The sequence below is a fragment of the Callorhinchus milii genome, unplaced genomic scaffold (genome assembly GCF_018977255.1).
Source record: "Callorhinchus milii isolate IMCB2004 unplaced genomic scaffold, IMCB_Cmil_1.0 Scaffold3, whole genome shotgun sequence".
NCBI lineage: Eukaryota > Metazoa > Chordata > Chondrichthyes > Chimaeriformes > Callorhinchidae > Callorhinchus > Callorhinchus milii.
The window spans coordinates 85,988,316-86,000,584 of NW_024704744.1; the positions used below are offsets into that span (position 1 = coordinate 85,988,316).

At 36.7% G+C, this 12,269-nt stretch overlaps 1 protein-coding gene across 3 annotated transcripts in view; it reads right to left on the reverse strand.

Moving 5' to 3' along the window:
• Window positions 1–6,554: 6,554 nt before the first annotated feature.
• ubr2 (ubiquitin protein ligase E3 component n-recognin 2) overlaps window positions 6,555–12,269 on the reverse strand; it is a 62,698-nt gene continuing 56,983 nt past the window's right edge. For all 3 annotated transcript variants that reach the window (XM_007892459.2, XM_042333783.1, XM_007892458.2), the window contains exons 41-47: window positions 10,793–10,923; window positions 9,741–9,849; window positions 9,333–9,389; window positions 9,152–9,229; window positions 8,727–8,897; window positions 7,908–8,009; window positions 6,555–6,993 (exon numbers count right to left, since the gene is read on the reverse strand). In XM_007892459.2, the coding sequence (XP_007890650.1) occupies window positions 6,852–6,993; window positions 7,908–8,009; window positions 8,727–8,897; window positions 9,152–9,229; window positions 9,333–9,389; window positions 9,741–9,849; window positions 10,793–10,923 (790 nt within the window). In that variant the 3' untranslated portion in view covers window positions 6,555–6,851. The remainder of the gene's footprint in view (window positions 6,994–7,907; window positions 8,010–8,726; window positions 8,898–9,151; window positions 9,230–9,332; window positions 9,390–9,740; window positions 9,850–10,792; window positions 10,924–12,269) is intronic.

Sequence of the window (12,269 nt, forward strand, 5' to 3'; positions counted from 1 at the left end):
GAGCAATGAAGCACTATCAGATAATTATTAATTTTACATCATAAATAAAAGGTGCACAGACACATTGCCATTGAATGTTATAAACAGAATACTGAATGGATGGTAGTGTTGCAGGTTAGTGTTGCCACCTGTTAAGTCTGACTCGTGAGTGGTTTATGTGACCACATGGAAATAATACATCTAAAGTTTCCATTAACACTGGGAGCACAAAAAATGAAATGCATTTCTCCCCGAGCAGGATGAAGTTCGTGTGCACTCGTCTCCTACCATGCGAGGAGAAAGCAACTTGAGTTGCCTCTGGAACTGAATCAGCCATGATCTTATAGAATGGCGGGACAGACTCAAGGGGCTGAATGGCCTACTCCTTTTCCTAAAAGCAATTTTTCTGGGTCTAATTTAATCTTACTTAAATAATAGGCTGCAGCATACAAAGCAGAATTGATGGGAATTTTGGCCATTTTAGTTAGATTGCACAAGGACCCTTGTATTTGGTCCCTTTTTGCTCAAACAGCTCACAAAAACTACATCTCAGTTAATCATCTGATCATGTAACTCAAAAGCATCTGACATCCATTCAGTATCCACTTACCTGAGCAAAGAGACGTTAATTTTTAAACCACTGCTTTAACTTCCAGTTTACTGTATTTGTTGTAAAAATATTAAGCCGTAGAATGATGTATAGTATTGCATTAAGTGAATATAAGACATGGTTATTTAAAAAAACTACTGTGTTCATTATCATTTCACAGCACAAAAAATAGTTGGGGAACCTATGTATATTCAGTTAATTGCTAATAATAATCCCTTAATTTGGTATAGTTTACACAGAATTTACTGTTAGTGACTGTGTTTTTGAAGGTGAATGTAGCAATCCAATTGCGCACAGCAAAGTCTCACAAAACAGCTAAGAAACAAATAACGTCTGGGTGGTGGTGGGGAGGGGGGGATAACTCACTTTTTTTTTAACCTCTCATTAGATAACTGATGCTGGGTGATTCATTGGTCTTCCTGTACTTTTATCCGACTGGCCATTCACCACGTACGAGCCTGACAGTGACCATTGAAGGCTTTGTTGTCAGACTAACCTTGTCCTCTCTTGGTACCCAAATGTATACTTCCAGCAGAATTTGCTCAACAGTGAGCAGGAGGGAACCTTGGCCAACTTCTCTTTTTTCAGCCTAACAAGTGAAGCAACTTCTTACCCTGTGCAGCTCAGTGCCATGCCTCACAAAGCACTTACACTCTTATCCATTTTTCATAACTACTTTCAATCAGGCAAGCCAAGTTTGTACGCGTCACCAAAATTGTTAACATGAAAGCATATGACCTTTCATCTATTCATCATAATTACATCACTGATGTCATTCCCCTGAGCAAATAGATTTGCAAAGAAAGTGTCAATACCCGAGAACTCACAAAAAGGATCTTCAATTTTATTGGCACCTAAATATTATATTTTCCTTTTTACTTGTATTTTTTTGTCAATGACAAAACACATCCTATGCTTACCACAAACTGTAACTTAACATCAGTGTTTTTAGTTTTGTTTGCAGAGATATTGGACAATCTGAACACCATTTACTACAATCACAGGTCCTTCGTTTGCCTTCTCCAACCTACTTACATAATGTCACAGTGTTATTCAAAATGATGTAGGTAGGATTAGTCTAAGATAATCATCTTAAAAATTTAGGATATTAAAACTGCAATCCGTGCAGTTATTAAATACATTACTTATGTATACATCCGCTCAGTCAGTTTGACAGATCAAGGCCATTCAAAACCGATCTACTGAAATAGATAAACCTTGAAGTAATGCAAGAGGATTTTTGAATAGTTCACACCTCCAAGTTGCAAAACACAATACTAAAACCATTATTGTCCTGTTAAAAAATAACACTTAAAACCGTGATTAGGTAATATAGCATTACCTATAACATAATAGTTATAGCATAACCGTCTTGGAGGAATTACTGTGTTTGACAGAAAAAGAGGAGGGAAGAATATCAATAGGTGCCATCAATAGTTTTATGTTTTGCAATGTTATTTTAACTGCTTATGACCTTTATACTAGTAAATCCAGCAGCTCTCAGCAATAAAAAAAATGTTTAAAAATCAAGAAATAAATGTCAAACAATGCCATCATTGGCTGGCTTTGACGACTTTCTAAGTAACATGATCATAGATTTTGTAAATCCACATCAGTGACATTGCAAATAACAGTTTAAATGCCAACCGAACTCTGGCTCCATGCCTACATACTTGGTTACAACCATTAGAATGTAAGAACGTAGCATTTACAATATGATGTACATTGGAGGTTTGAAGCGTATCTCATTGTTTTTTTGAGAACTGCAGTATTCCTCACCCAAGAACTACAAGACTATCAAATCCTTACTCATTAGAGCAATTTTGTGATAATTGTATTTTTTTGCATTTCAACTAAATCCAAATTTACCTCCAAAATTCAAGCAATTGTCTTTTTTTGTGCATTATTAAATTTTAATCATAAGCCATGTGTCTTACTCACACAGGGTCACTATTACTCACACAAGCACTATCGTATGGACATATGTTGTGCTTATATTATATAAATAACATTTCTAAAAATTTAGGTGTATTTTAGGTGAGACATTGCACAATGTTGAAGATTCAATCCATCTATGCAATTTTATTTTAGCCAGTGAGTTACTATGGAAACTTAAAAACACCATAACACATGAAGAATGACTATTTGAGCAAGATTCCAGAGAGAAGTTCCATTTAGTTAAAATCTCTAAATTGCAATTGATAGTGAAATCTAACCACAATAAATGTAATTTCAAAAAGTAAATTAACAAATGTAAACTCTGTGAAAGACCAGACATACAATCTAGGTTAGAAAAAATTCTCAACACATCCATCCATTTGTGACATGAAAGAGGAACAAAGATCTCTTAACACCTAAAGCATTTATTTTGAATCTTAAACGCTTTTTACATATAGTACATAGTACCAATTATACATGAATTCCACATATATTAACAGCCCATTTATTACAAGTATTATTTCCCCCCAATTCTGAAAGTATTCCTGTGTTCTTATAAACATTTCTACAGTAAGTGTAAATACATGCTAAAATGTTTTTTTGTGAGAAAATTGCACAATACAAGAAAATGCAGTAAGGATAATACAGGACCAGTAAAAGGAAAGGAAGCAGATGTATGTTCTGTGCCAGGAATACGTATGTTAGCCTAAATTAAACAAGATTATGAATTCATTAAGCTACCTCAGGCCTCTAGTCTATGTCCATAGGAGGAAAAGCGTAATTGCCTCACATTTCACAACACTGCATTTAAGCCTTGCTTCTCCATGGGATTGTTTGCCGGAAATATTAATGCAGATTACACAATTTTTTTAAAAAAACAGCTGGAAGACCAAGCATTTCCTATTGTTACACTGAAACTGCAGCACCTTTTTAGTTACTGACTCAATCATTTGAAACAATTCTCTTCCCCACCCACCCTCCCACCCCCACCCTGGAAAGAAATGTTATTCATGACAATTTTAATTCCAAAAGTGAAAATGATCATGGGACAGTTTCTACACAACATATTAGGGGCATTTATTACTTTGAACCAACACTAAATATATTTTGATTTTGAACAGCTCATGTGCCGGTGTTTAAAAAATACCCAATGACACATTTGTGAATTGTGTGACCAATGGCAGAGGTTAAATGTCTTGTTCCTTATGGAATTCATACTCAATCTGAGTTCATGTTAATTTTCTCAATATTAACACTTTAAACAATAAATTTGAGTAAAACTCCATACACAAAATTAAGACAAAAGAAAGTACCATAAGTACCAGCGCTAAATAAGTCATATTTTAATAGTTTAGGTGTGGGTGAAACTGCACATTCACAGTCATGTGTTTGGAGAATTCTATGAGTTTTCTTAACAAAACGTGAATTGTAATGAAAAAAAGAGGATTTTTCACACCATACAACACCTTGCTCACATTTTGAGGATTTTAAGTTTCTAACACTGCACGATTCAAAAGGGATAAATGTAACCAAAACTACACTGAATCTATCATTTAAAACTAATACGCTTCTCAACCAGAATCAGACAACAGCAGGAAAAAACATAAAATGGCTAGTTCAAAATTATTGAATGACTGCCCAAGGTGGCTATACAGTGTTGCTCTAATCTTAATAAAATGGAATCAGTGGAGAATCTTTTATTCCTGACAAAGGCAATACAAATTAAGCAATCGGGACGTGGATAGTTATATGCAGAGAGAGAGAAAAAGAACTTAACATGCATTTGAATATGAAGCAGAAGTGCAAGGTTTGATTTTCTACTCGTGATAGCAAGAAATATTGGTAAATTCAGCCAAATTTTGCACCCTTCCAACAATATAATTAAATTGTATTATAAATACACAATTTCAGCTTATTATTGGAAGGATGCAAAATGAAAAACATTTAAAATATTATTCCTAGAAATTAAACAAATTTGTAACAAATATCTGTATAACTATTGATCAGGAAGTCGCAGGAAAAACATAGAATTAGTTATTTTCTACACAAATGCATCATGCTACCTGTATATTTGGAATCAAGAGCAGAAGTGCAGGCCTGAACACAATCAGGGTTAATAAAGTAACTGGGGCCAGTGATAAGAGCTTCAAACTCAATGAATTATCAAGGAAGATCATGTTTTAACTGAGACGAACAATACTGGGCAAAAAAAGTACATTTGTTGGAAAAGTAGTTCATTTTCTGAAATTTTGTTTAATGCCAAACAATTATATGAGCAAGCAAAATTTATTAAAATGCCTGAAAAAAGTCAATTTTGAAGTTTACTTCCTTGATCTTTATTCACTATTAGCATAAGCTATGCCAACCACATTCTGAACTCTAGGTTGTTCGTCTGATCTCTTGATTATGCTGGTTCTTAAAAAGCATGGCAAAAATAAAAAAGATAAATATTTTTACAGTCCTTTTTGAGGAAAGGTGCCAAAAAATCTTTAAAGTGGAAACAATCTGCAGTTCTCTATAACAAAGCAATTTCTTTTAAAAAAGAAATGTCTGGGATCGCAGCCCCAAGGAATCTTATCCTGCTGTGACCCAATCTCATCTCGAGTTAGGAAACATTAGGAACAAATAGCAGGAGAATGCATAAAACCCTACTCAAAATAACAAAATGTATTGTGAGAAGACTTATGTTAAAGATTTATACCAGTAACAGTGCCCTCAAAAGAATGGTGCAGGCTTGAAAGAAAACAAGCAAAGGAAAAACATGTGCAAAGTCGCCTTCAAAGACTACAAGATCCTCTCGGTGCAAATAACTCATTTTATGAATTAAAATTTTGAGCTGTATGCTGGAATTGTATACAGCATGTTCTCAACAAAAAACCCTCACTGTAAAGGATCAGTGACAGGATCAACAGCCTCCATTGACTCTCCACAATAGGTGGTTTCAAAATGTTTTACTGTTGTTAATTTAACACTTGGAATTTTATCAAATGAGCAGTTAATCTACTTACTTTACTTTGTTCAGCACACATAAACCCTCCAACCCAAAGCCACTGAAGAAATAGCCCACACTATCACAACATATTTCTTAAAGGGATTAACACATAAAATAATATTTTGCCAGACTCCAGTAAGAGTTGGGAAAGGATATCTCACATCTTGGAATACGGATGACTGAGAAAATTACTCAAGCTTATTCTAGACTATTCTTCCTAAAACAAGATGAATTCACGAGTCTCTTCCCATTTTCATACTATTTGAGAAAATCTTTCCTCGTTAGCTTCTAGAAAACAAAACTCTGAAATATTCCAGCCAAAGATCAATATATCTGAGTTATTACTAGTTTGAGTGGTAGTGCATAAAAAGCAGTTCATAGTGATTACCAGTCTAATTACAATGAATTTTACTTAAGCAAATATTTAAGTAAATGCTTCAGATAAGCAGCGAAATAATAAAATCAAAACCGTTTTCATTCTTCACCCAATGGTAATCCTTTAACCGCATTTTTTTACAATGCTTGAATTATTTCTTGCCATATTAGAACCTACACATTTAAACATTTGTTTAGAATCACGTTTTGCAACATATGGCTGCCATTTTTTTTAAAACTTTACAATAAAACTAAACTATAAAATGCATTTTACAGTAGGTTTTTAATAAAACAGGAATATTTTAAATGTGATTTTTTTCACGTCAATAAGATGCAGCAAATTACGCATTCACTTAAGAGAAATTCTGTACTGGTAACCAGAGTAAGCTCAGTTCCAGAATAGTTAACTGAAAGCAGGTGCACACTTTAACACACATTTGGTGTAAACCCATTCAACTCACAAAAGGGATTAAGGGAGAGAGAAAAGACACAGGTGTGGGGGGGGAAGAGAGAAAAAATCTTAAAAATAAGTCTTCAACCTAGTCCAGCAATGTTTGTCTTGATTATTGGACATACTAACTACAAAGCACAGTAACATACTTTGCTGTCCATTGTATTTGTCCAAAACCTGATAAATAACTCTGATCCAAATATCAGCTACTTCAAAGATGTGGAATTTATTATCCCAAAAGGTTCCATCTTTGTGGAGAAGACTTCAAGTGCAAATAAAGCTAATGACATCTCTTTAGAATATGCACTTCACATGCATTCACAGTTTAATGACAGGTGAACAGTTATACACAGATGTTAAATTACTGAAATTTAGAAGCAAGTGCTTCTGTGTGTTTCCAAGTGGTTGCCTGAGGTGTGTTCAAACCAATCCTCTGACTTCCCTTAAGAGGATTTTGTTTTTGCTTCAGATGTGCAAACGGTTCACAGATTCTCTGTCGAAAACTATCACAAGTGCTGCCAGTCAATGCCAACTAGCGTCTGATTTGCTTCCTGTGCATGGCCAATTTCCTCTGTAATGCTGTGCTGCTGCCACAGCTTCTGCAGCTTCCTGTAACGTTCTTTGCAGAGATGAAGGGGGTTCCCTCGTCTGGAAAATATAACTCAAATAAGATTACAACTGTCAAGCCAAAAGAACAATGGATGCCAAGTATTTATCTTCAAACTATCAATACCTTAACCCCCACCCCCCATAAAAACCATCAAACAATAATGTTAATGACCATGGTATGGATAGCTGCAAGCAATCAAAGGAACTTGGATTCAATAACAGCCAATAAATGTATTTCATGGGAAGAAAAAGATCTACAGATTTAATTCCTGAAATGATTCAGGAGCAGTGGTTCAAGATCTAAAAAAAATCCTCAGAACAGATGAGAACTGCCAAAAATAATTTTTTAACAATTATAAAACAGTCAAGAATTATCCTTGTGGCCTAGCTAATATTTGCCATTCAAATGTACTAAACAAGTCACAAAAATGAATTTGATCACCTGTGAGATATGACTGGGAGCGATTAGCTGCCGCATATGCCTAATTAATATAGGATTTCTGTTATAATGTGTTGTCCAGGTTCAATAGCTCAGAAGCTGTGTTACAACAAACAGCAAAAAATTGGCCAGGTTCTGGGTCATCAGGTTGCCACTGACCCTTTGAGCAGCTATGTCAGTGGCGATTCCTGGATACGTTGTAGAGGAAATGACATCTGTGAATCGTCTTGTGGCTAGCACGTGTGTACACAGGAAGTGTTATCAGTCGCAAACAGGATGGCCCAGAAGTCAGTTATTTGAAGGGAGAAACTGGTTAGCCAGCACCCAAAGCTGGTATAGCACATGTCCATTGGAGACCACTGTGTTCTATGCAAATGGACGTTTAACTATGGCAATGGGATTGCCCTGTAATCAGCAAGTTTCAATTAATCGTGTGTGGGTCTTACAGTTGTTTTGCTACAATAAGACAGAAAATCAAATACAAGTACTTCTTAGAAGTATTTCAACAGTTTACCTCAGGCCTTGATCAGTCTCTCCATAATCATCAAGGTAGGGTGGTGGATAAAAACACCCTTTCGTCTTCCCTGCCAAGAACAGCACCTGACTTTCTCGAACTCTAAAAATACGCAGGAAATGAAACGGTATTGTGTATTTATTGGACATCATTTCGGTGCTTTTATTTTCAAGAACAATAAAATCAGTGGTTCCATTTCTTGCCACTTTTGGGAGAAATCAAATAAGCAGATCAATATATCTAGCAGTCTTAAATTAGTGAAACCCAGACCCCGCTACTGTTAAGCACTCTGGGATGCTACCCGGCGTGAAGGGCACTATATAAATGCAAGTTGTTGTTCTCAATATTCTCCTGTACAAATACAATACAAATTTTGTTACAGAAATAAAGCGTACGGATCACAGAATGCTAAAATGCTGCCGTCATTATTCAGTGACCCCTGGTATGATGTTTCATATGGTCGACCTTAAGAAACGGTGAGATCAGAACCCATTGATGGTATCCGCTAATCAACCTGCTGACACTCATGTAGACTTGCACTTGAAGAATGGCTGCTTTGACCGGACGGCTGTCTGGACCTGTGCAACTTTATTATCAGTCTCTTCATTAGATGAGTAAAGAAAATTGGCAGCGAGACTGGAATTTGAAACACTAAAACAATAATGGTGTTCTACCTTTACAGTTTCAAGGCATGCTTGATTTTACAATCCATTATCATTGCAATGATAGAAACTATCTGAATCTTCACCAATTGTAACTTGTGATCCTACCTAAACTAAATGGCTCACAAAGAGTTAGAGTAATTAAGTATTCACTCACCTCAGAAATATTCCAACTCCACAACCACAATTGTAGGTATGAGCAGTGCAAGCCCCAACATCTTCTCCTTCCAGCTCTGTCTGACAGCAGTAGCTCTGGGAACACAGCATTGCACCACACACCAAGCAAAGAGTTGGAGCTCTGCTTTTATCCCCACCTGATTTTGGACATCTATTTCATAGGAGAAAAACAATGAATGTGTGTAAAGGCAGTGGTGGTGGAGATAGGGGGTGGAATTAATGTTGATGCAGATCTGATCAATTACAAATGAAATTAGATTGTATTTGCACCACACTGCTAAACTGATTAGATTTCAAGGTGAGACAATTTTCTGCTGTTATCACATTCAGTTTAATTACACATTACAAATCTGTAAATATTGTACACAAAAATACAATCAATTGGAAAAAAATTCCAATACGTACGTAAAACAAGACGCCCGGTTTATGAGGCAGCTGTAATCATCAGGAAGATCTATCAATTTGTTTGACTCCCTGGGATAGCTAGAACAAAAAAATGTTTACAACTGAGATCTATGACATCTGTGGACTGATGCAATCAAAATTGCAAATGAACCACTGATAAGGCCACATGTTACCAACCTACCTTATAGCAGCTCTCTCTCCCTTCACAAACTTCTGCACTTCTACAACTCCACACCATCTATAATTTCAATGTGAGTAAGGTAGATTAGCCTGTCACATTTATAGCAACATATCATGCACAGGACTTTGTCCCTCCCCAATGAGATTGCATAGTAGCATAACAAGCATTTTAGAAATGAAAAACACAATCAAATCTATTCAAATCATTGGCTGACAAGATGAGAAGCAGATAAAAGCTTTTAAAAACAAATTGATTCTCCCAAATGTTGAGTCAAACCAAAATATTCAGTTTCAGCAGAATGCTGTTAGGGAAGAGACAAAATACATTTTTTCGAGCAAGAACAGTTTGATTTCCCATCTACTGTAGAAGTATCTTGTATTAAAGAAAGCATCATACCAGAAACATTACCTTTGTATCAATGGATCAATTATATTGCTGTCAGATTGGAAAAGGCTCATTAGGTTTGCTGGTAGAGAAAGGTAGCTACACAATAGTTCAAAGTCATCTGCTCCAAGCTCTGAAAAAGATGGAAATAATACTCTGTTGGAACTGCATCCAAAAAACACTAGCCAATGTTGTACAAATATTTTAAAAAATAATAATAATAATCCTTGCATTTGATGTAGCGCTTTTCACGTCGGGAGGACGCCCCAAAGCGCTTCACAGAACACACTGTAAAGTGAATTGACTGTATATTTGTGGGCGAACGCGGCAGCCAATTGCGCACAGCAATGTCCCACAAACAGTCATAGATTGAAAATGACCAATTTATTATTGTTTTTTGTTTTTGGAGGGATTATTATTAGGTGTGTGGAGTAAGGAAACTTGCCCAAGGTTTCGCCCTGCCTGGAATTGAACTCAGGTCTCTCACTTGCAAAGCGAGTGCTCTAACCACTGAGCTACAGGACTCCACTGTGCTTGACCAGCATCAAACACCTGTGAATTAATGAAAACTCCATTTTCTTTTGATAGTTAGACAAGAAAGTAATTTAATCCAAGTTTTTTGGAATGCTAAAACACAAATACAGACAATTATTGTCTAAAGGAGTTGTCTATAACGCGGTGCGATCTCTGGTCAGCGTTCCATATTCACTGTCTATACAGGCAGAGAGATAAGACTGATGCATGGAAGCCAAGATAGTCAATTTCCATGCAATTATGTTACTGCTGATGTTACTTCCTGTGCAACAACAACAAATTACATTTGTACAGCGACTTTCAATTCAGGAGGATGTCCCAAAGTGCAGGAGTAAAAAGTGACAACAATCACAAGTTGTCCCAGAAGTTAGCCATTTTGGCTTCCTCGCGCCAGCGAAGATGAAGGAGCCATTGCCTGCATTTCTGGGGGTTTTTTGTAAGTAAATAATGGGGTCCACGGCCCAAAGAATCTACACAATGAAAAGCTTAATATCAGGGTTCTACTGTAGTTTGGAACAATCTCATTGGAAAAAAAGTGTTACCTTGTAATTCTACTGGTACTGGGACACCATTCAGATAGTGAAATAGCAAAGCAGAACATCGAAGATAGGGTTTTATTCCAGCCTTCACACATCGCCACAGATGCCAACCTGAGGATATTACATTCAAGGCACTGTAGAGATAGAACAAAGTAGTGTCAATTCTTCGTGAACTATCTAGATTCCAGTTTGAGAAAAGTTACATACCATAGTATATACTGAAATAAAAACATACAAGCCATTCATTGTATTTGACAAGCTCGGTGTGGATGAAGAAGCCACTACAGCCTAACTGATCTCATCATAGCATCATTATGTCCAGTAACCTGGCCTCAACTACTTTTCCTGGCAAGCCATTCCAGTCGTGACTACGTCCCGGCTCAGAGTCAGGCTCCCCCACTGTTAAGCTCTGTAACGCTACCCTGTGTGGAGTGCGCTATATAAGTGCAAGTTGTTGTTGTTAATTACCCTCTGGGTAAAGAAAAACGTCCTGGTATTTGTTTTCAATCTCCCCTTTGTTATGTTACACCTAGGTCTTCTAGTTCTACTGTATTGGTGCAGCCTAAAGTATTGTTCTAGGCTTACTTCTTCAATCCTATTTAAAATTTCATACACCTCTAACAGGTCCACTGTAGCACCCAACCACCCCGTCTGAGATTAATTCAGTTAGCACAGACCAAAAAACCTACCTGCAGAGCCATGAGGGCAGCTGCTCCCAAATGATGTTGTCAATCAACATTTCACAATAAATCATTGTCTGAATCAAATTAGAGGACTAATGAACAATAATGAACAGCAAAGTGAAACATAATTTTTGATATATAATACATATCGCCACATTTTTAAACTTTAGTCAGCACAATGACAACCTTTGGTCTCCCAAGTTCCAGAGGATTTCTGTCACTGGATTCCCTGCCTTTCTTGTGTTAACATAACCATACACAAGATCATCTGTATTTGCCTGGGCCACTAGATGGGAGTATTACATTCGGCTTCATACCTCTTGCAAGAAACTCACACTGTAACTCGATCAAACATACAGGAAGTTGTATAATAATAATTCTTGTATTTGATATAGCGCTTTTCACGTCGGGAGGACGTCCCAAAGCGCTTCACAGAACACACTGTAAAGTGAATTGACTGTATATTTGTGAGTGAACGCGGCAGCCAATTGCGCACAGCAATAATAATAATCCTTGCATTTGATACAGCGCTTTTCACGTCGGGAGGACATCCCAAAGCGCTTCACAGAACACACTGTAAAGTGAATTGACTGTATATTTGTGGGCGAACGCGGCAGCCAATTGCGCACAGCAACGTCCCACAAACAGTCGTAGATTGAAAATGACCAATTTATTATTGTTTTTGTTTTTTTGGAGGGATTATTATGGAGGGAGTATACGGTTTGGTGGGTGTAGCAAAGGTTTCATTACACTCAAGCAGACCACACTATAGCAAACAAATGACAAAGCCTGATGAC